Source organism: Pholis gunnellus (genome assembly GCF_910591455.1).
Source record: "Pholis gunnellus genome assembly, chromosome: 11".
Taxonomy (NCBI): domain Eukaryota; kingdom Metazoa; phylum Chordata; class Actinopteri; order Perciformes; family Pholidae; genus Pholis; species Pholis gunnellus.
The window spans coordinates 15,658,992-15,684,272 of NC_136538.1; the positions used below are offsets into that span (position 1 = coordinate 15,658,992).

At 41.4% G+C, this 25,281-nt stretch overlaps 2 protein-coding genes across 2 annotated transcripts; one reads left to right on the forward strand and one right to left on the reverse strand.

Moving 5' to 3' along the window:
• Positions 1 to 1,121: 1,121 nt before the first annotated feature.
• Positions 1,122 to 18,037, reverse strand: sgms1a (sphingomyelin synthase 1a). The gene is made up of 6 exons (XM_079169068.1): positions 17,939 to 18,037; positions 6,514 to 7,425; positions 6,304 to 6,421; positions 5,168 to 5,321; positions 4,152 to 4,318; positions 1,122 to 3,557 (listed from the first exon to the last, which is right to left on the reverse strand). Exons 2-6 carry the CDS (start codon positions 7,122 to 7,124, stop codon positions 3,381 to 3,383), a joined length of 1,227 nt encoding a protein of 408 aa, XP_079025194.1. The 5' UTR covers positions 7,125 to 7,425; positions 17,939 to 18,037; the 3' UTR covers positions 1,122 to 3,380.
• Positions 18,038 to 20,670: 2,633 nt separating this feature from the next.
• LOC306702679 (multiple inositol polyphosphate phosphatase 1-like) lies at positions 20,671 to 23,958 on the forward strand (the record flags this gene model as incomplete). The annotated part of the gene is made up of 5 exons (XM_079168333.1): positions 20,671 to 21,250; positions 21,329 to 21,523; positions 21,861 to 21,958; positions 23,053 to 23,183; positions 23,580 to 23,958. The coding sequence occupies 5 exons, from the start codon at positions 20,671 to 20,673 to the stop codon at positions 23,956 to 23,958; spliced, it is 1,383 nt and encodes a 460-aa protein (XP_079024459.1).
• Positions 23,959 to 25,281: the final 1,323 nt, after the last annotated feature.

The window sequence follows — 25,281 nt, forward strand, 5'->3', positions numbered from 1 at the left end:
GACAACGCCAGAGCAACATGGTAACGCGCAGTATTCCTGCTGTAAAATGCAGAACATGATGTGAATAAAACCTCGTCGAGCTGAGACACACGGTTCATTTTAACACCCCGAATTTTTTTTTATCCAAAGCAAGCTGACAGTAATTAAGAACAGTCTGTTTTCTGTCCACAGTGCAAACCGCACACCTGCATATTTACAAATATTTCCAGCCACATTAAGCTGCTATCTTTAGAGCATCACTCTGGCCTATTTAATGAAGTCAGCTGAAACGACAAGATGTTCGGAGCAGAGTCGCTCCTCGCTCTCCGTCGTTTGTGTACAGTTGTAGTGTGTGGGAGTTTTTGGCTTGGCTGATTCAGAACATGTCTCCCCAGGGTGCCAGCAAATTCTCCAGTGGGCCCAGGAGCCAGCTCCAGACTCGCAGATGATCCTTTTTCATGCAAGGTATTATGAGGGCCCTCTTGCTTTTTTTTAGCAGGCAACTGGAGAAAACTCATCAAATCCCCCTTTGCTGCAGTTCACCAGCACCTGAGGTCGTGATATAATTAGCTTTTGTTTGGATCGCTCGTATCCCCAGAGGCTGTTGTGGCGAGATTCCACAGTAACCAGCATGGATCAGTCATTTGATAATTGGCAAGATAAACTTTTTGGACACGTTTACTTTAGACTTCAAAGCGTACATTAACAAGGCTATCTTAAAGACCCAGAAAACCTGCTTGACAATGTATTTTTCGAGGGACTGGAAAGCGTGTGTGTGTGTATTTAAAAACCACAACAGACTGTAAAACACCTGGGTGGATGAGAGGAGAGGGTACAAGACTAAAGTTTGAAACATCAGCATAAAGTGTTTAAAAGGGATAACATGAGGCCCAGAATGAGCTACATTAATGGAAAAGGGAACTATGTGAGACACAAACACAAACAGGACGCATAAACACATTTAGGAAGGAGAGGCCACCCCGTCTTATTTATGCAACTCAATACGTCCATCTGCTGGCTGTTAGTGGGTCTGCCATGACATCATCTTTTGGCACAATGAGTTGCCACGAGAACGCGATCTGCTGCATGAAAAAACGGATTGTGATAAACTGAAGAAGAAAAGACACGGACAGTAAATGAAATACATTTTAGTAAAAGGTTTTATTCAAAAGCGTCCCAAGTACAATCCTTTATCATATCTTACAAATATCTGGAATACACACAAATTGGGACAACGCTGTTGAGAAGTTTACAGAGGAACATACGAGGATAACAAACGCTGAAAAAATAAATCCAACTTGATTGGCAAACAAGAAGACGAACATTAACTCCAACTTTCATCCTTACCAGACCCCTAAAACATTACTAGAGAGCCGTGTTTGGACTGTTACTTCAAATCAAAAAATGGCTGAATGTGAGGAACCTTGTGTGCTTTTAAAAACTGAGAAACCTTTCTTTAAGTGAAATGATTGGACAACGCTACGGATCATTTGTCTTAAACAATAAGACTCTTGTCGGCATTGAAAGGTATCGGCGTCATAAATTGGAAATAATGGTATTTCTAACCACCTTCTTTAGACAAAGTTTGAAGAAATTAAATCACATCATCCTTAATATTCATTTGGGATTTGTAGAATCTAAAGCTTAGTGCAGTTTCTCTTTATCAAAACTTATCAGTTTAACTTGAAATTAAAGTTTCACAAAACGTTAAATCTTTCCCTATAGATGAACTTGTGCAATACTTATTCTTTACAGTTCGGTTACACAAAGAAATGCAAAAACAACAACAACAAAAAAAAAACAAGCCAACATGTACATGATTAGGATTATCAATAAAGACGCATTTTCACATTAATGGAAATTAATGTCATCCTGCACACACACACGTGGTCAACTACATCACCAGCTCTGTGCATCATGCTTCAGCTTCTTCCCCACACACAAGTTCCACGTCGAGTGTTTGCTGCTTCTAGTTTTTGAACTGGAAGGTAGCAGCTTGATTCAGTGCGCGACAATACACACAAAGTACTCACACAGATTCATTACAGACATGCTGATAAACTTTATCTGAAGCTTCTGGGGAGGGGGGGGGGGGGGGGGGGGGTTATACTCTAAGACTCCCTAACACCAGTGTTGACTTTGAACATTTTCCTCTAGATCTCATCACCACCACAAAGGTTACAAGATCAGACAGTAATAAGGATGAGTCAAATGGGACTCAATGTAGGGAACAAGAGAGGAGACACTGGTGATGACGATGCACAGACACGTCAAAAGGTCCCGAATAACTTCACTCGGCACCTTAGAGACACGTCTTCTCCCATTTCCAATCAGGAAGTGATGTTTTGCAAATAATGTAGTCGTGGAAAAGTAAAACTAACAGACAATTTAGCATCAATGATCAGGCTTTGAGCATGGCTGGTGTTGGTTAAAGACTGATTGGTAAAAAATATCAAATGTTACAGACAGAAAGAAAAATACAATTAACAGTCTTTTTTTTTTGTTGTTTTCTGCTAGATCCGCATTATCCAACGAAGCACAAACTGACATCATAAAGCATCAATAAATAAACGGGACATTTCACTTACTGCACTTAATTTGTGTGAACACCAATCTTCTGGTAAGGCTGGCGTAGTTGTTTTTACATTCATGGGAACGAGACTGTTAACGAAGTACCACCTCGTGCCGCAGCACAGAGACACAAGACACAGAGTACTTGAACTGTTTTACAATCAAGCTAGAAAGGCACTGGAATTACGTTATACCACATTAGATTCTTATGCTCTCAGTTATCCATCTTGAAAAAGGTAAAAATCTAAAAATCTTTTGTTGGACATCATTTCTTTTTGAAAAATAAAGTTTGACATACTAAAAAAAAATATTTTTTTGCACCGTTGACTCATTTTAGCAAGGACAGTTTACAAAAAGTAATTTGCTATAAAAAAAAAAGAAGAAAAAAAAATGCTAATGGCATTTTGGTTATCAAATGATCGACACTATTTTGCACTAAAAATCTTGTAAGAACACGAAGACGTTAACTACGGTTTTGTGCAGAGAGGGGAAACGTTTAGAGTCCTTGTGGCCAAAAAAAAAATCTTTGAGAAGTTTGTCGAAATGCTTCATAAACCGTTGTGTGGCCCACGACGAGGGGAAAAAGAAAATATCACACAAAACAAATATAAATTAGTGCTCTGTGTTGGCAATACTACCAGAAGAGAAAGAAGAAAAACAAAGGAAACTAAAAGAGGAACCGGGTGGGTCACAGTGCTACCCATGAGGACAGGGACGTGTCTGTTACTGGAGGTGAAAGGTCAGCGCTACGTTTGTCAGTGCCGTCTTCCATCGGGTAAAAACAGCACTTATGGAAGTCAGAGTCCTCGCTTGCTTCGACAGGACAGGGGTCACTGGATGTCCAGTTTGCTGTACTTCACGGCGCGGCTCCACTGCATCGATCGCAATGACAGCGGCAGCTGATAGTTGCGAGGGACCGTGCCGCTGACGTTCTCCTCAAAGTACTGGAACAGTCTGTACCACCACACGCGAGAGAACAAGTTGCTCTGTGACGTCTCCTTCAGCGACTGAAATAAAAAAAAAGATACAATTAGTGTAAGTGGGGTCACGTACACGGACAGAATACAATGTTGTACTTGAGAAACATTACACAGCTAAAATAACCAGACAAAAATGAGTTTCAGGTCTTAAATTAGCTGGATTAGCCAAATGAACATAAGGTACTTCTTCACACTAATGCACAAATCTTAGGAATAGCTGGGTATTTTTTGGAAATATCCATTTCTCTCTCAGATGAGGAGACAGCTACCACTCTCTTCTGTACGTTAAACATGAAGCTACGGCCAGAAGTCAGTTACATGACGCTAGAAGAAAAGATTCAAAAACAGCCTCGCTCTGTCCAAAAATCCAGGTCATACCTTGATTGTTTAATACAAAAGCAGAAGTGTAAAAACAACAGGGTGATTAACAATCTACATGACTGTACATAGCGAGGCCTCTGCAAGCAGCTGATGACAACACAGGAAGTCACGTGACATGTTTCCCCACCTGGACATACTCTATGTAACCTCGGTACTGAAATACAGGTTCCAGTTAATAAACCCTCTACTTTAATATAAGTCCAACTGAGTAACCTAACTCATGTCGCATGTTGCACTCACCTGCTGGTTGGCCATAGTGTGGTACCACCAAAAGAGGCGTGTAGTGATAAAGTATGCAACCACCACATCCACAGTGTAGTGGTCATGGGCCAGAAGGATGCAGAAAATACCCACAGCGCTCAAGCTCCAGCAAAACCAGTGGTACCACCAGAACCGCTTTGGGGAATCTGTCAAACAAACATGAGAAACATGCAGGGTTTAATACAGGAGCGACGCAGGACGAACCCAGCAGCATCAACTCTAGAAGAACAGCTAAACGGGGTATTAGGACCGGTGGAAATACATTGCATTTGGAAATATTAACCAAACGTTTCTCCTTTGCACCACTAGATGTCACTGCTGTGGTGGAAAAGCATTGCAGTAGTAATGTGATGCAGCAGAGTTAATAACTCAAAGCCTTAGAAATGTACCAATGTCTACAACTTGACCCAGAATCCGTTAAGATGCGTCGGACTTCTGACCCGTGTGCTTAGCGGTGGGCAACCAGCTACGGTAGATAAAGGAAATGCCTGATGAGGAACAGAAAATGTGGTTATGTAACAGAGCAATGTCTTAACACGTGAACAGCTGTGAACAGCTGTGGACGTGGATAGCGTAACATTTCCTCTACATTTCCTTTATGGCTACATTTCCTGCTACAATTTAGAGAAGTGTTGTGAAAGCCAAAGCAGCAACGGGCTTTATCAGGAAGATGCAGATGCTACTGAGGACGGTGGTGTGTGTGTGTGAACCTATAACATCAGTGATGAAATTGAGCGTTATGTCGTAATAAATTCGCCTCGATAGCTGTGAGTGCCGACCTGCTTATTACTCTTGGCTTACGGTTTAAAAGCCCGGAGACCATCTCTGAATAGTACGTCATTCTTTTGACATCTCAACTGACCTGATCTGCTGCACATTTGTAAATATAAAAACAGACTTTGAGGAGGTTAAAATGAGCGTCACATGTGGCTTTAGAGTAAAAACCTTTGTGTATGTTGGTACTAAATCTATAGTCTTGACACAGTGGAACTTACACTCCTTGATGAAGAGGTACGTTAGCGTTAACATGACGGTGTGGCCACTGTACAGGTAATCTCCACACATGGTGTGGGAACCTGTGATGGAGAGTCCCCCACCAGCAATCATCTTCATTATTCTCCTCATCTGCACCTCCCAGTTCCCGAGAAGCTGAAAGAAACGCAGCCAGTTATTACAAAGGGTATTACAAACTGATATCACTCATAGCTGCGAAAGAAATATATGATGTGTAAAAGTAGGATGTAGAGGAGAAAGTGCAGCAGCACTTACAACACATCAAGTTCTCTCACTTTTGCTACAAACATTGCAGGGGGGGAGGGGTCCCATTTCAGAGCTATCTGGTATCCTGATGCTTTACATAAGAAGATATTGAAATACAGTGAAAAATACTTAACACGTTAAATTCCTGCATTCAAAGTTTGTCGCGTAAAGGACAGATGTATTGGAAGCGAGACGTACTTGAAGTATTAAAAGTAGAAATGGACAGTGAGAAGAAGCAACACCTACTGTACAGCTGTAGTAGCAGCATTTCTTGTGATCTCATCTGTAGAATAACTATTAACCCATTCGATAACATTTAGTGGCGCAAAAAAAGATTGTCCCTTTATATTTTCTAAGTGTAGTTTATTTAAATGAAAAGTAGCAGAAAGTCCAAATACTGGAAAAGAAGATTTCAATCTACAGTAAATACAGTACTATGGTGGACGGGTGGAGAAGAGGCCACGCATTGTTACATTAAAAGCTAAGAGATGCAAAGAAGACAATATTTCACAACAGGAACACACGATGGATTTAAATAAAATGATATGAAAGTGCTTTTCTCGTAGAGCATTTGCAATATTACAATAACAGGACCTATTCAAAACAGTGAAGTAACCACTCGAAGCTCCTCTGACTCACAAAAACAGTGGACATGCACATATCTTACAATCGGTGGTCAGTGGAGAGCACTCACAGGCTCTCAGCTTACAAAAGACATCTCAGTTTTTGCTGAATTTGCCTATTCAGCACGTTTTTGCCTAAAGCGTAAATAAGAAAGAAGCCTTTCATGCTCAACAGACCTACATTGGGGAGAGAAATACATGAAATACTTGTGTGTGAGTGTGTGTGTGTGTGTGTGTGTGTGTAATACCTTTGGAGAGCATTTGAAGTGCATCCCCGGAACAGGCAGAGTGGTGATGTACATTGTAATACACCGGTACAGATAGAGTGTGCCCACAATGAAAAAGAATCGCCTGCCTATAATAGACCTGGGACAAACAGACGAAGAAAATGAATAATATGACCATTTCAATAACAATTAAAAATAATAATAATAGTAATAATAATATGTAGAGTGTACCTGTGCTTGAGTAGAATCCACTGTATCAGCCACAGTCCCACCAGCAGCATGCCGTTAATCTCACAAATGGAGAAGGCCCACTCCACCCGGTTAAACAGGTCGAAGAACTTATCGGGTAGCGGTGGGGTGTGCTCCTTTGCCGGTACCCTCTCATGAACCACCGAAATGACGACCGTGGTGGTCACAAAGCACACCACCGCGTAGAAGAACGCTATGCCCGTCTTCCCCCACTCGACGGGAAAGGAGGTGCGCATAGTGTCTACCGTGGGGATGGGGATGTGGACCATCTCCATCCGGGCCTTCATCCCCATCGTGCCGTTCCTCTGAGGCTTGCTAGTCCCGTTAGGCAGCCCGCCAGCGTGTCCGTTTGCGTGGCCGTTTTTGTGAGCCTCGATGTGATTCTCTATCCGCAGCGTCTCCAGTCGCTCCAGCAGCTGCTGCCCGCCGTCGGACGACACCAGCGAGATGGGGGGCATCTGGAAGTGCGCCTCGTTGAGCCTGAGCAGAGCGGGGCCGTCGGTCTGCCGGAGGGCGTCGATGTACTCCGGCATCCCCTCTTTGCTCAGCCAGTCACAGACGTCCTCTGCCGACCATGCCGCCACCTTCTTCATCTTGGCCGGCGGGGCAACGTGGAGAATTTACGGGTCCTCGGACGGGGGGGGGGAAGTTCACCAGAGGTTTCGCAGTCTACGGGGCAGTGGGAAGTCCTCTCCGGTTTTGGCACATGGTGTTTCTTGCACCCAGAGGGAGGCCCAGTCTCCTCTTGAAGTGATGGTGGAGGGGGGGGGGGGTGGGGAAGTAGGCCGCAGGGTCACTCGGGGGGTCAAGGCCGACAGATAGCAGGTGAACCACGGTGGCCTCCTTCGGCTGTCTTCACCTCATCAGCTCCTCCCACACACACACACTGCACCCCTGTGTAAAGAAAAATGAAAATGCTGTGAATCAGAATACAGTGAAGACTGAACTTGTACGTGTGTGCACGTGTGTGTGTGTGTGTGTGCATGCTGCACCTCGTGACCTTATGATACGATACGTAGAGCTAATGTATCTGACATTTGCCGTTTGGCACATGACGAGTTTCCAAAAGGGCTAACTAATAAATATAAATCCGTCTATTAATAAAACAGAGCATGAACTGCTGTGCGGTTTGAACTGAAGGCACGAGAAAGTGATGGATGGGAAGATAAAAGGAAAACACAGCGGCAGTGATTAATCATTCATTTGAGACACAGACATTTACTAATATCTACAGTGTGATGGCGTAGCAAAGTCAACAGAGCATGTAACTCAGGTTATTTAACCGGTTTAATCGTCTAAACTAAGTACAGCAGGTAGAAAATACTACCAGTTCTCTCCCAGATCAAGTTGCAACTCCACTTTGTGTTCCATAGCGTGTGTTTCTCATCAGGGCTTCAGGCAACAGCCGAGGTTTAGCATTAACAAAAAGGGGATGAACTCGCACATCTGCTGCGTATCATGAGTTTGTTTATAGAGAGTGACGTCAGTGGCGGACACAGGGTGGCCCAGCTTGTGTCCGGGGGAGTGCGAGGTACAACCGGAGGCTAGGTCCTGATCTACTGCATGGATACGAGGAAGGAGGGAGGATGGGAGGGGGAAATGAACTGCGAAGAAGGAACTCATAAATCAGAGTGAAGGTCAGCGCCGAAGCACCGAGACAGCCCCACCCCTGTTATAGGAGGGCAGTCAGCCAGCAGTCAGGCACAGCTAAGGCCAGCGGCAGCTAAATACACTGGCAGGCCGGGCCTGTTGGCAGGACAACAAACTGCACATCAGTACCTCATCTCACCTCAGAGGCCGGTTCATCTGGGTCAGCAGAACAGAGCCAAAGCAATGGGGCTGTGAGCTGGGTCGCCTACAACTCTGACAACACCTGGCGTCGGATTCGATTTGAACAAATAGCCCCACCATTCTAACTAAGCACGTGTAAAAATAAACATATGGATAAGCATTCAAACAGCCCAGCAGGAGAGTCCTTACGCAACAAGCTCAGCTACGTGACGACCCAGCTGTGTACCTTAACGTAGTGTGAGGAGTGCAAAGGAGAGCCGTGTTTAATGGAAACAAAAAGAGACACGGAGACAAAGAGCACTGGCGTCGGTCTGTTAACAGTATAGGATTGAGACAGATCAGAGATTAGTTGTCACTGAGTCAGCTGTGTGCCGAGGACCTTTGGTCTCTGAATCAGCTTACAGCGTGCTCAGTGAGGAAATAATCGCACTTGACTGAACTGAGAAAAGGGAAAAACAAACTAATCCTGGAACTAATGAAAATACCCGTATTTACCCAGGTATCTCAACGCTGCGCTCGCCCATAAATCTTGGGATATGAGGGTTGGCATGACATTATGTCTTTCCAATTTGGTAGTGGAATGATGCTATTTCAAGCAAAGGTCTGGACATGGAGATAATACAAGTATCTGGAGAACACATGTATGAGAACACAAGGTTGTGGGGAAACACATTTTCTGTGTGCTGAGGTTAACCAACACCTGATGAGCATGTAGCAGGCTTTGATGAAAAATGTTTGCACAAGGAGCGAAACAGAGCAAAGTCTTCAGAACACTATTGTTTGAGGGCTGCAGAAAGAAAAGGAAATTCTGCAAACGCTTCAGCCTTAAGATGTTGTGAATTTTGATACAAGATAAGAGAAAAACACTGAAGCTACTCCCTAAACATTTTGACCGCGAACGCCTTTTTGTTTCCCCTTCAGAACTTAAGTAAACATGACAACGCCGGAGAAAGAGTGTTGAGGCGTTGGCTTACTGAGCAGGGAGAGTACTACTGTCATACGTTTACTCATCGCAGCCCTGCTCACAGGAATTACAGTATAAATTTGAGGATGTTTAAGGCATTGAGAGAGGCGGCCTGTGATTTATCTCACCACAAAAAGAGATCGGTCTGATGGCCTCCGATGGCCTCCGATTAGTTCAAAGTGATGCTAAACTCAAAATCTGTTGAGTTGAGGCAACAATTTCTCTAACAATCCAACAATCGCACACTTCACGCCCCGATTGGCCAGCTGTGCCGTAGGTTTGCACATTTCTCTTTTGTCATTTTCGCAATTGAAACCTCACCGGCATAAATAAGATCTTCCATGCGTTTCATGCCACCACTTCCTCCTACATTCACACATTCACACTCTCACACACGCACACCTTAAATCAAGCGGAAATCTCACCACAGATACAAAATTAAAAAAAACACGAATATAAAAGTGCTGGTTGCAAGACAGGGGGGGGGAGGAGGGTGGTTTCGTACATGTGACATCACCGGAAAAGATCCCACCCAGCTAGGAGCGACAATATGTCAAGCCGACACAAACATAAACACACCATCCGTAGCCCGTCTTTAGGCCACCAAGAGAGGTACGACAATGACTAATTCACAATAGCTTTGAACGACCTTTCAGGGAAGTTTCACGAAGACATGCAATAACTAAAGATTTACTCGTGTCAACAGCAGCCTGGATGTACTCTGCAGAGTCTGTTTGTCTAAAGAAACCTGTTGTTGCTACCACTGGAACTTTTCCCAAATGCCTGATCAGAATCTTAGCACCCGTGTTGTACAACTTAATGTTATGCATTCCTAAATTCCTTCTTCTCCTTTCATCGGCTCAACAGCATCGGCCTCCGAGGGGAGGAAAACTGTTTCTCTGACCTGTCGCCACCTTCCTCCTTTTAGTTTCCACCTCTTCCTTCATTCTCATCTCTGCCGGCAGGATCGGGAGCCAGCGCCTATTGATCGTACTTTCTCTCCCACTCTATCTATTGCTGCACATTTGTTTCCTGTCGTTCACGTCATTCTTTGTTTTGTTGGCCCTACAACACTTACAACTTGTGACAATTGAAATCTCCCAGTGCAAAGAATGGCCTTCATCAAAATTGGCAGAAGTACAGACGTGTGAATGTGAATGAGATGTGAGAACAGATATACAGCGCACACACACACACACACACCAACCTGAGGCTATAATACAGTTGGCCTTACCAGTCTTACAACCTATTCCAGTTAACATCAACTTCTGACAACTACAGTATGCTTCTTAGGTAAGAATAACGGCTTTTCACAACAAAAGCGTGTCTATGCTTGAGCTGGTTGTTCCAGTGTTTCCACCTAATGAGAGCTCTGGGGTATGACTAGACGAGATCTTAAAACAAACACACATACTTCTGTATGACCAGCAGTGCATAAGAGAACTCACGACGGGAAAACATAAATCCAGAAATGTGCAGCAAATCGGAAATAAATGAGGATTAAAAAAACTGATGCAACAGAACAAAAACAAGGTGCTGACAGATAGCCTTCTTATCTTTAGGCTATTTTGTCTGAGCGGGTCACTCACTAGGTTTGGTTTCAGCAACATATGTTTGACAAGATATGAGAGTTTGGGGTCAACCACAGTAGATCCCGATCAGATGACGGTGATTTGAAAATAATCTTTTGAGTTTTGGACTGTTGGTCAAACAAAACAAGCAGTTTGAAGAAATCACTGTGGCCGTGGAGATTTTTAAATTATTTAATGGACACGATTAATTGAGAAAATAAGTACACAATTCTCTGTAATTAATTTGCATTTTATTTTTTTGCGAACGTTAACAGAGGTTGCATTGACTTCGACTATGATGCATTCAAGCTGTACACAGTAAACTATTTATATTATTTATTAATGCTATCATGATTTGTTCATATATAATCTTGTAAAATGTAGTTTTGGCGAGAAACATGAATAAATAGTTGTTTGAAGGAGATGTTCTCACAACATTATAAAATACATCTTAGAGGGAATTATAACCAGTTTAACTTCCTAAGAGTAGCTCTAAGCAGCTTATTATACCTAATTAAGACTATCTATCTATCTATCTATCTATCTATCTATCTATCTATCTATCTATCTATCTATCTACGCACACACACCTAAATATTTGAACAGAGAAGATATGACATTGCACAACCAGCGATGTTAGTCACGGAGAAGCCAAACAAAGAAGATATTTTTATATTAATACTATGTTTGCCCTCTGCCTGCCTGGTGCCCTGGAGGTGTTGTCCTGTTCTTTAGTTTCTATGCAGTTTTTGAAAGAGAAGTATCCCGTTACCGTGTTTGCTTGAACAACACACTCTCACCCGTCTCCCTTTACACCTATAGTGTACAAACTGGGCAAGCCTGGTTCAGGTGATTTATGGTTAAATATTAACTATGTATGTTCAGGCTTGCACAGTAGGTCAGTCCTATTATTAGAATAAAAATAATTAACTTCCGCCAAGCTTTATACCATATTGTGCTGTGGCTCCTGCTATTTCTAATACACTATTTTCTAGACTAATTTGTAAAATCTGTAGCTGAAATCACTCATTCAACTACTTCGGTGATGCGCTGGAAACTTCTCGAATGCTCAGCGACCAGCAGGACATGCGCAGCAGATCTTTGAACTATCTGGGAAGGAGAGACTAAATGAAACGGTGTTTGGCTTCAGTGTACACACAGGAGATGAATAACATGCTTGGAATGTGCAGCCTTTTAGAGATTAAAGGGTCAACTCTCCCAAAATCACACACACAAAAAAAACACACATCACCACTTACTCACCATGCAGATAGTTTCAGGTGTTTTTGTGCCAAAGCTTTGACCAAACAAAAAAAAACACAGCACATCTCGATCAATGAAAGAAAAGTATTTATAACATAATCATAAACATGTCTTTCCACTTACTAGTACTTCGATATTATTAGTAACTTGCTTACTAATAAAACAAAACCTGTGTTGATGTACAAGTGCTCTGCTTGATACTAACTAGTTTACTGCAGCAATAAATATAATCAAAACCATCACATCACGCAATTGTATCAACTGTACGATTATGATGTTGTGTATATACAAGCAAACTGTAGATTGAAGAAATCAACGCAGCCTTGGATCCCTCAATCAAGTTAAATTAGAATCAGCACAGGAATCAATTTCACGTTTTTAAACTACGTCTACACTTAAAGTTTTGCTTCTAGTCTTAGTTGTTCACAGTCAAGAAATATTGTGTGTACTCGACGGCTTCCCTGAGCAACAGATTACTCTTCAGCTCAGGAAACAATGACCGTAAGCAATTAATCAAGTATCTGACATGTTGCCATAAATACAACCGCTCCTGGAGGAGCTTCTTGAGATAGCACATACATAAACCGGTATCAAATATTAAAAAAAAAAAAATCACTCCATTCATGAAGTTCTTAAAAAGGGAGGTCTCAACAGTCACACAAGCTATTCGGGGCAAAAAACAAAAGTATGAAGATGACATTTAACACCGAGGTCAGATGACGGCCTCGACTTAGTACAGCTATTGTGAAGAAGGACCGCAGGCGACAATGTCGGATATTTATTTGTGGCAGGGAATAATCAATCTGTTCGCCATAACAGCTGACACCAGAAGCTGAAAACATGCATTACATAACACCCTCCCACTACTGCCTCGCAATATTGCACTTCTAATTTTGTCAGAAAACTAGACTTCAGTTGCAGCAGGAGGCTGAAAATGTTTCCAGTGTGGACGCATTCAAGTGTCGCTGAAGTGGGATCTCAACTCCCCGATGGACCGGGTTAAGTTTCATTGCATTGCCTGTATTGTTTGTACACAAATTAAGCTACATTTTGAAAGTGTGGTATCATTGTTCTTACCGTTTACTGTTGTAACATATAAATTCAATGTAATAATATTTTTATTAAAATTAACTATTTAGATTCCTTTGCAATTTGAGTTTTTTTAATTTCATTATTCATCTCTAAATCGAAACCACAATGATGATCCGTCACTATGAGGAAAAGGTCTACAATGCCAAATAAACCTTTGAAATGCAGTTTATCATAAAGACTATAGCGACCCTGCTATCACAGAACAATACGATGTCTTATCAGTTGGTTACTTAACAGAGCGAGACGTTAGCCGAGCGTTAGGACGAGACAGGCCATGAAGCGTAGACGGCGTAGAAGTCCTGGGGGAGCTGAGCTCAACGGGTACAACAACCAGTGTACCGGTGACATCTGCTAATGAGAAAACCCACCTGTGGCTTTATGAGTCACTGATTAGCATGCGAGGCCCTCACAAGCCCAGAGGACCTAGACTCCATGTGGTGCAGACACATCACAAAAGATATCTAAAATAGCACTGAAGGGACTTACGGCCCACAGGGAGTAATTAGAGCGCAGCACAGCATTTAGCCCATCTTTTCAGATATCAACTTAAAAGGTCTGTCAACCACACAGACAGCTGAAGACTTCGCATGTATGAGCAGAAAGATGCCATTTTCTAACTGTATTTTCGTACGGCTGAAACACAAATAATTTGGCTCCTTTATTAAACTGTTTAGAAAATTCCTTTAAACCCAGCAACAAGGTGCTAAAATCAGAGCAGATTGCCTTCACGTGGTGGCGGCTGAGCGGGCGGCTAGAAGCTAACAGTGCTAACAGTATGAACAGTGAAAACAAGGACGACAGTGCTGATAGAGCTAGCAGTGTTAACCTAGGAGGGAAAGCAGAGGGTGGGCTTTATCAGGACTGCGTTATCAGAGGTAACCGCCGCATGACCTCGGTGCAGAGTGCCTATTAGCTTGCCAGTGGGGCACACATACGTGTACTCACATGCACTCATGTGAGCGGCCTGGCTACATAAACAAAGCACAGAGAAGACAGCTCTCTGCAAGCCTGTGTGTTGGGATTTTTGATGACCGACGTGTTGTGATTCAAGTCAGCAATTGCTCACACGGCAAACCGAGTTTTAACCAAGATTTCTCGGTTCCGTTGGACCTCTTTCGTGAACATGTTTGACGAAAAATCCAAGGATAGAAAAGCAAAACTCCACCATGAGCCAGTGGCTCATCCACTCCATTTAGTTTCAATCATGTAATCTAAACCATGTACAAACTGTTGCATTCTTTAACTATTAAGCATACACCAGGTTTAAAACAGAGAGTTGTCATACTATGCGTTATCTTCCACGCATATAGTAAAAAAAAAAAGAAAAGATTATTCTACTGTGCATTAGCATAGGGACGTTTTTCTACCCTAAAGAGTCACATCAACATACATTGAGGTGGGTGGAGTTTCGAGTTTCCTTGGAGCCAGTAACAAACCATCTCTCATGGGACTCTTTTGGCCCCGCTTCATAATTAGTGTCTCTTTCACATGCACACTTTTCAACAGTTGTGAGCACAGACCGACACTGGCCAAAGTCGCTCCAGCGATCCTCAATATAGCATCATGTTGCCTTCAAAAATAGGACAAAACATGAAGAAATTAGGGCAGGAACCGGTCTGCAGCTTCCTGGGTATTCACTGAGGAGATATAGTCACAGACTGGTGTCCCAATATTTACACTGAACACCCTGAGAAACTTAAGAGGAATGCAGGAGGACATATGTAACAAGTCGAGACAGGGGGATACCCGGCTCAGGTGTAAGCAGGCTAGACAATAGCACAAAACAGAGAGGGGCAGCTTGCACTACTTAACATTCCCGACTAATTCTGACCAGACACCCTTGCCTTATCCGCATGCATTGGTCATACCTGGATCATCTAGTGTAATATGAAATACACATCCTTTACAATTCTCAAACTATTCTGATGCTATTCAAAGTCTGTTTGACTCCTTCATGTGTTCAAACAAAGTCAGAGGACATTGGACCACCGCCCTTCTGTCCTGCAAGTACAATTAAAAGTTCATCTCATACCTTTGAGATGATTTATTTCTTCTTTCTCTGAAACACACAAATTAGGCTACATGGAAGTTCTACTAGCCTAGATTTCCCCCAAAAAAAGCAGTTGTAGGCCACAGGAAACTGGGACATCATGTGAGGAGCGGTACAACTTCATGCGTTTCGAATTACGGCACAAACAAGATTGAAGCCATTACATGCAGTTTCTCTGGAGGCAAACCTATGATGGAAATCAGGAGGATCAATGGCTATTGTCCCAGCACTCGCACTGTAGCACCATTCAGTGGAATAACAAACAGGCCGAGGCCCATCAGCTAATCGCATTATGCCCTCGCTGTGGTTTGAGCACAGGCTCAAGTGAAGCAGACACATTTGCAAAATAAGAATTCAAATGTCAAACTTGTATCAAGTTTAAAAATGTCCAAAGAGCCACACAGTACTTCCCTTTATGTATCTGATGAAACAAACTGATAGATGACACAACAAATTGATTGTTGAGGTGTTAATTCTATTACATGTTTGAGCATTTAGGTCAGAGTTAGTGGCAATGTTGTACATTATATTGAGGTGTTTCCAACACTCCATCTATTAATACAAGGTAGTCCAGTACGACAACAACAACACATTCAACTGTGACCTCGTAATAAACACATAGTTAAAAAATATTACACCAGAAATGGAATATTATAAACTTTATAATAGACGTTGTGTTAGATAGCATAGGATTGTACCAGTGTACCAAATAAAGTGGCCTCTGAATGTTAACCTCCTTTATCGTCACTGCATGAAAACTATTTTTGGATGAAGAGGGATACAGCCTTGGCACGTATTTCACATAGTTTTATACCTAGAAATGAGGCTTTATTAAGATCATTTTAATGCTGGTGCTCTCTCTAGTGTTTATATATATATATATATATATATATATATATATATATATATATGCACTTATGCAGCTTTAAACTGCTGAGCATATAACATCAACAGATTCTCCATTCTATTGTAATTGAGAATCTCATTTTGGTATACATTGTTAACAGTTTGTCCCCTAACATTAACTTAAACTTAGTAAGTTGATGGTGAGTTACTATACACAAGCTGACACTAACATGGGTAAGTGATAAACGCAAACATCAATAAGAGGAATGCTAATACTAGTTAAGTATGGAGTTTAATATCTGAAGCTCTGACTCATTCATCAGTCATATCTTGTAAAGCTTTGTAGTTTTCATTCATAAAAATGACAACTCCCTCTAATGTCATTTATTATAAATGCACATTTATCAGATCAAAACTTAAAAAAAAAAAGACTTTATTTAAAAAAAACACGTACTGACAAAATAGTATGCCTATTCTCTAAAGACACAAGTAACATTAAAGCACTTTTTCCAAAGGAAGTTGGTGACCTAAGCTAATGTTGGCCAACATGTGCGGTCATCAGCTTAGACAGTTTTTCCACGGCTGATTCACAGCTTTGCCTACAGAAAACTCCTTGTTTCCACTTGTTGATAGTCTAACATGCTTTTGTTTTGGCAAGGAGGCTTCCTCAGCAACTGGGCTGGATGCATTGGTGACAATAACCCCCATTGACTCACTCTTACATTTTGCCCCGTTGACACTCACCACAGTCATACTGTTTATGTCTGTGAAAAGTTGCTTTCTCACCAGTTCCGGTACACAGACATCTCTCTGTTTCTGTCAGTCCATGTCTCTGTCCAGGCAGTATTACTTAGTGGATCTCGGCTTAGCAGTCACACATAGTAGTGGTGTCTTTTCCCCAACTGTTCAAATTATGTCTGTGATCATCAAAAAAAAGGAGCAATGGACGTGTTCACGAGACTTTGTGGTGTCACCAGTTACGCCCTTTTCTTCAGCGACTAACGTGACACGAGTCAACGTCTTCAAATTATTGACCACGTGTGACTACCATTAATACTCCAGGTGAATGTGCACAGCGACAGCAACTGAGCGTATGTCAGTGGATTCACTGTAACGTTAGTGGGCACAGCTGTGAGACAGTGTTAACATCAACATCATGGCTGACACAGGTGGCTCCTCAACATGCTGAAAACAATGATTCACTGCATTCCCACTCGAGTCCATATACCACTGTAACGTGTGGCTCAGCAGCTTAGTTTGACCTCCTAAAAATAGACAAGCTGGCGTCTTCAGTGTTTTAGCTAAGCTAAGTTAGCGCGTCAGCTAAAACACAGCCGGGCTCTTGTATTCCTAGGTTAGCTAACGTACATGATTGTGGATCAAATATATTTATATATATATATATATGTATATGTGTGTATTTGTCACCTAAATATTAACCAACACAACATTTCGATCCGGTTCAAAAATAATTTAAAAAAAATCAACGCAGCGCGAAGTGACCGTAGCTTCTTCAGTTAATCACGTTGGATCTGGATTAACGATAGCGGGAGACGGGATTCTGATACAATGTTTCAACACAAGGCCAGTGAGCAGCATTAGTTAACGTTAGCTCACGTTACGAATACAACGGTTGTCGAATACACCGAGCGCGATGTACTGACATTATACAACACAACGGTAGTGAGTTTGTGGTGCAGCATAACGCGTTAACTAACACTTACCTTACCACGAGCCACAGTGTTAACTCACCTACCTCTCTCAGGGCTCAGCGGATAGCTAGGTCTGCTGTCGACCAGAGTAGTAACGTGTGTGTGTAGTGTAAATTACCTTGCCGTCGAAATGTTTAAGGACTTCTCTTTAAATCGCAGTGGTTCTTCGCCACCGTATACTCTGTGGTTTTATCCGGTGTTTTCATGGGGAGGCGGTTTGGGACTCGAAAAGCTGGGAGTTCCCTTATTCATACCGTCACCGGTGCTGCCTTCACGTACCATCAGAAATATGGCGCGGTGCTTAAGTGCCCGTGTGACAAAAGTTGGCATACGGTGGGATGGGTCGTAACAACACAAACACAATAGCACTACTGTGAACAACACATGTCATAGAGTATTTATTTGTCTTTATTTGGGTAAAGAAAGTGCAAAAAATACATATTTAGACCTGAGAGCTCTGAAGTTGTAGCACAGGAGGCGCATTGAATGCAGCAACAGTATGATCTACGAAGAAAATGCAGCGTTGGAAGAGCGCGAGCCCTACCCACTCACTCATCTGAAGCCATCTGTTGGTGAAGGACTGAGCACACACACTGTATTGTGATATCATTTATGCTTTGAAAATATATTTTCTCTATTCGGACAATAAAAAAAATGGAGGGATGAGCATTCTGAATTCAGAAGCAGGTTCAGATTATTCTACGATTTAGTTCATTAGATCAGGATACTACACTGTATGTTTTATTGTGAGGGCTTTACCAAAGTTCAGGAGAAATAAGGGAAAAAGTGGGCCATGCAATGGGTCGGGCAGCGATATCACAATACTACAAAATGTTTTCCTGAAAAACAATACAGCATAAAGAGCAAACCTTTGCATACCTGTTGGTCGACAAGTGTTCAGGATTTTACCTTGGTTTATATGTAACAACATCAGTCAATGCAAATGTGCCACTGTTATGAATAACAATCAGACAAAAGCCTAATAAATATAAAGTAAAACCTGCAATAATTAATATTGTTAGTTTTTAATAATGATGTGCTTTAAATCCTGAATATGGACAATTGGCTCTTGTAAAACAATAACACACATGACCAAATCTTCGACATAATTCAATTGCTGATACATTTTTAATTTAAAGGGCAGTGGTGGAGGGGGTGGACACACACAGTCCTAAAAAGTGGATGTATCATACATGAAAAAAATTCTGATTTGCAGTTTTTGTAAGAAGTGTCACTTGACATTTAATGAATACTTGCACTAATTCTTTCTATTCAGTCACGCAGCTTTTAATACCACTGATCAGCTTATAATGCTTGATAAGACAGGATAATTGAGTTGGCATATCTTGAATAACTACTGATAAAATGTAGTTTAGTCTAACAGAGCATTCACTGTTTTTATAGGTAGCTTTACATCATCTTCAGCCTGAACTGATAAGTGATTCCTTCATGGATCAACAATGGATCTCTTTTAATCCATCTTTGAGGACATAATCTGTTTAACTTGTAGCCTCTGTAAAGCATGGTTGCCCGGCTGCTATTTAGACTTGCACAGCACATCATTTTCTCCAACTAGCATAGCAAAACAGGAATGCTTGTTATAGACCTTGACGGGTCATACAACTCTTTAAAACCAAGCACAGGTCATTACTCACAATTTAACAATACAGTATACGTTTTATTCAGTTTGAAACCAGCTATGCAAATGAGGCTATGCCTGCGTCCTCTCCTAACTTCTGCAAAATGCAAATTGTCAAAGCTCACATCCTTTTCCTACTACAAGGTTTTTAGTTTTTAGTTTTAGTTCCTGTTAGTTAAGTTTAGAATGGACTTGGCTACTGAAGGGAGCCTCCTGTCTGATTTTGCAGAATAAACCAAAACTGAAAACTGGGCTATAAAATAATAGATACTTGAGTAGTAATTAATGAATCATATTAACTAGAATTGGATGGGATACACAATCAGTAATTACTGACAGAATATTAACAAGAAAAACAAGCTTTTTATTATTTTTATTATATATGTTAGTATACATGCACCATGTTTAATAGTTGCATATTGCAGTTAAATATATTTCAAATTTCCAGTTGGCATCATTGCAAGAATTTAATTATAAGTTATGTCAAAATCTACAAATGAAGGGTCTTGCACTTTCGAGCTCCTACTGTATACATTTCAAAATGTCAGTTTGACACTTTGCAGACAAGTGAGATGATAAATAAGCGCCATAGTGACTCATCAATAATGTAATGTGGATTGGGAAATTAATAACAAAATGGAAGTTCATGAACCTGCACAACACTGCATTATGTTGTGCATGAGGACAGATTTCGCTCAGATATCCACGCTGCCTCTTGATGAGCTCTGTGGTTAATGTGCTACTCTGATCTGAAAGTGGATGAAGTGAAACTAAAGTAGCTGTGATTGTAAGTGTTCGAGAAGGTTGTCAATCCATGAAGTTGTGGTACGAGAATAGAAAAACAACAACACTGTCTCCCTATAACTCAAGAGTGACACTGTAATATATTAAATCATTATAAACAACAGGATTTCTGTGAAAGTAGAGACCATTTTAGAATGCTAACAGGGAAACAGGAAGGAACTGGAAACACATGAAACCTTGATAATCTGACAAGACTTCTGATGTAGTTTTCATTTCACTGTTTTCATTTTTCTTTTGAGGTTATCAATCAATGGCTGTTGTGTAAGAATGTGTTTTCACTTTAGCATATGCTGTGAGGACATTGGGGTAAACAAACTGGACTGGACTCTGCTCAGTCCCATTTTTTGAAGCCGTCACACAGGAGGTTTTGGGGACAGTTGCTTTTCAAACCAATTATTGTGTGCATCATGCTGACCCTTCTTTGGAAATGCACTGTCTTTTGTTTCCTCATCTTCTCCTGCTGTTTACTTAACAATGTGAATCCTGAGGAAAATCTGGATGCACCAGCGATCTCTAAATATTTCAACACGAAAGGGAGGTACGAGGAAGTGAACCCGTATCTCATAGAGGACATACTCGCTGTAAACAGATCTATCCTGCAGCCTCCATCAGCACAATGCCAAGAAATTCACCTGACCGCCATCATAAGACACGGCACGAGGTACCCGACGAGCAAAAATGTCAAGAAGATGCAGAAGCTCTACAACATCGTCCTACACAACGCCTCGGGTGAAGAGAGCTGGCTGCGGGAAATCCAGACCCAGTGGATGATGTGGTACACGGAGGACATGGACGGCCGCCTCGTCCAGAAAGGTGTGAACGACCACAAGCATCTGGCCGTCAGGCTGTCAAAGCTGTTCCCCTCACTGATTTCAGAGGAGAAGCTCAGAGGTGGATTCATCAAGTTCATAACCAGCTCAAAGCACAGGTGTGTCAACAGCACACTGTCCTTCAAGGCAGGACTGACAGAGCTGTGGGCTATTACAGGTAAAACCACCTCAAATATATGATGATCTACAACTTAGATACGTTCTCATTATAACCTGTCACCTTCTCTCTACCCAGATAAGGAGTTTGACCATGCAGTGAACGATGCTCTCATGAGGTTTTTTGACCGGTGCACCAGGTTTGTGCAGGAAGTTGAAAACAACCCCTCAGCTCTGTCAGAGGTGGACGAGTTCAGGCAGGGACCAGAGATGAGGAGGGTGACGGAGAAGATCGCAGACCGGCTCAGGGTCCCCTACAATGACATCACAGAAGGTCATATCAGCAGAAGCACTGCCTTTTTACGCTGTTGATGTTAACGTATTTAGCATTTATCATAAGCTAATTTAGAAGTGTTGAGACCTCTGCCTCAGGTGGTAGAAAGCCTTAATTTAGTATTCTGATAAAATGAAGGTGCAATAATGAAGTGCCTATAAGTGCTTCATTTTTAAGATTAAGACAAACTACTTTCTGATCAACTACTTTTCTTGTAGTGTACTTCTTTCTTGTTTAGCCTGTTTTGAGAGGATGCCGCTTAGCCCAGATCTTTAAATGACTGCATTCCCTGCATTCTTTAACCACTAAACAGTTGATACCGACCTCTCTCCTGCAGATATGACTGCGGCGGCGTTTTACCTCTGTGCTTATGAATTTGCAATTAAGGCAGTGAACTCCCCTTGGTGTCAACTCTTCGATGAGGATGATGCAAAGGTAGGAGCAATTAATGGTCAGCTGCATGTAGATTTATTGCGGCAACAGCAAATGGTTTGTTTAAAGTTCATTTATTATTGAGTCATTTATTACAGAGAGAACAACTGGGATGTTCTCCTGCACAATAGGCCTTTTTCACAGGCTTTTGTCGTAGTCGTAAAAGCATAGGTGTTAGTAACGACATTAACGATGGCTCTGATCTATTAGTTAAAGTGTCCCAGAAAGACATGACAGTGTGACAGTGAGCCATCATAAACAATACCAGGACTGTGAAACTGAAGCAGTTAAAAGGAATTCAACCATCATCAATTTACTATTCGCATCTTTTCTTCTGTGACATGTCAAAATGTGTATTAGACACTGCTAATTTCACTACCACAATTTATTTATAGAGCTCTTCTTCACATAGAAAATGATGTTTCCCTACATTATACTGTTCAAATTTATCACAACCGAGTCTCCTGACTTTACAGAGGAAAAAAAAGAAACACATAAACTACTGTAAGTGATATGTCTAGGTTCAAATCAAAGTGGCAGTGATGCACTTCAGCTGATCAGACGGGCACTTTAAGCCGACCAGAGGAGCACTTATAGATCAACCAGGGCCACAGAAAATAAACCGACTATCGGAGCAAACACAAAAGCAAACAAACAGTCTAATCTAGGTCAGAGGTACACAGCACCCTCAACAGGACTATAGATGCAAATTTGCTTAAAATCTGGCACGGTTCATTACATGGGAACATTCATGTTTTTAACTGTAGTCCCTTTTAAATGAAAAATAAATGAAAGAAAAACATTCGACAAGTAATTTAGATATCCTATATTGCTTCTTTCTAAGGAGTATACAATCAAAAAGAAAAGTCACAATGCATGCCTTCTCTGTTAAGCCACACCATTCATTCACTGAGAAACCCTTTAGCATTACGTGTATTAGAAATTGTGTTCTGTGTCTTGTGTTACAAGCTGACCCAACACTCACGCAGCTTGAAATGTTATCTCACAGAACGTCCAAAAATTGCTATTTGGGGAAATTCTTCTTTGTTTAAAGGCCACCCACACGCAGGCTACATGTGAACTATCTGCATCAACAGGTCGTGGATTATGCAAGTGACCTGAGGGAATTCTGGAAGAGAGGCTATGGTTACGATATTAACAGGAAGTCGAGCTGCATTCTCTTCCATGATGTGTTTAACCGACTGAACAAGGCAGCCAACGAGAGCCAGTAAGTGAGCTTTAAATGACCTGCACAGTCCGTACAACTGTGGATTAGACTTTGGTGAAAACCTTCAGTGGAATAGATGAAATTTCACAGTCTTTTTTATGCTTGTCCCCTAATTTTGGCTGTTTTGCTGTTGTGAAATGTTAAGTACCTTTAGACTAGTCTGTGTTCTATCCTTTAGTTACAAATTATGGAGGTTTAAAATGTGTCCGTAGGCAGATATGGCAGGATAAATAACTGTGATATAAACACTTGTCTAACAACCCAGACATTTCTTGGTGCAGATTGCATATTGTTCTGCTTTGTAGCAAGTGTTTTTGTGTTCTCTTGAGTTTTATTTACACTTAATTCTATAAAATAAGCCATGTTCAATTCTGAACCCCATGTGGTGTTTGCCAGGTCAGGGCAACAGGTGACTGAGGCTGTGACGGTCCAGGTCGGCCATGCAGACACCCTCCTGCCACTGCTCACCCTCCTGGGCTTCTTTAAGGACAGCGAGGCCCTGACTTCCAAAAACTTCGCCACACAGGCCCAGCGCACCTTCCGCACCAGCCACATGTTGCCCTATGCAGCTAACCTAGTCCTGGTGCTATACGACTGCGGAGGAGGCGACCTGAGACTGCAACCGCTGCTCAACGAGAAGCCCGTGACCTTCCCCGGTTTGACTAACCAGCAGGCCTCCATGCCGCGCTATCAAGACGTCAGAGATCACTACAGGGAGCTGCTCCAAGGCTGTGACTTTGAGACTGAGTGTCAGCTGTTCAAGAGTCCAGCTTAGGCTTCAAGCACACAGGGTAGATCCTGGAAAAATGTTACTGGTTGAATGTGCGTTTTTTCTAAATGTTCTGCTTTCGAAAATTTTAATATGGATGCTGTAACCAAACATTTTCAGGAGGCACTTTTGTTTCTTAAAACACTGAATTAAAAATTAAGAAATTACTAAATGTTTTTTTTGGCTTTCTTTCTTTCAATAAGAATAACTATGATATATAAAACTGATCATTAATTCACAATAACAAAAAAAAGAAAACAAAATTCACATTTGTGATTGACTTATCTGGAACCGTCAAACATGTTACGTTATTCAACATCACTTTTCTTTTTTATATGGAATATCTTCAAGTTTTTACCAGCGGGTTGACTTGTAACATCTAAATTGATTGAATTACTGTAAGGTCAGAAAAGTTGTGCATAAAATAGTTTTTATTTAGATACCTAATGAATTACAACTAACTTGTATTATAAAGCAAATAATAGACTAAAATATACAGCCAGGGAAATATTGAGTGACTACCCAAGACCAGCTCAAACACTACCAGCTATAACAGTTAAATTACACTTGCATCAGTATTAATTATGTCACTTATTATAATATATCAATCACATGGGCCGATTTTCTGCGAAGCCAGTTCTTTTACTTTAAGTTAATTTAGCCTTGAATACTTCTGTACTTTTACTGAAGTAGGAATTTAAACACAGGACCTCTACGTGTAATATAGTATTTTTACATTGTGGTATACTTTTACTTAAGTAAAGGATGTGAGTGCTTCTTCCACCATTGAGCAATGACAAGAATACCATGAATCCCACAATGCACTTCAACTCCAGGACCACACTACATTTGTTTGACCCCTTACATTGCAGATTAAGATTAGTATAACTAAATATAATCATCAAATTGTTTTATTATTGTGGACAAAGATAAGACCTTATTGATCCCTTGGTGAAATTCACAAGCTAAGAACAACTTTTGTACATATTAATGCATCAATAATTACAATTAATAACTTAATAATATAATATGTATTATTCTGAAATGGGCCATGCTGCATAATGAGGAGGCTCTTTGTACAGTTAATGCGGGACTTTTACTACTAATCAGTGTATTTCTACACTGTGTTGTTACTACGTGTACACCACTGAGTAAAGTACAAGCTGGCATGTGATTAAAAGTGAGCAATGTCCATTATGAGACAAGCCGCGGTCTATTGTGTAAACTCTGTTTTTGTTTTAGGACAGGCTCTGTGTAACGGATTGGTTGGACAGTCCCACGTGGTCCACGTCCACGGGAGGGGGGGGGGGGGGGGGGGGGTTCCAGGGG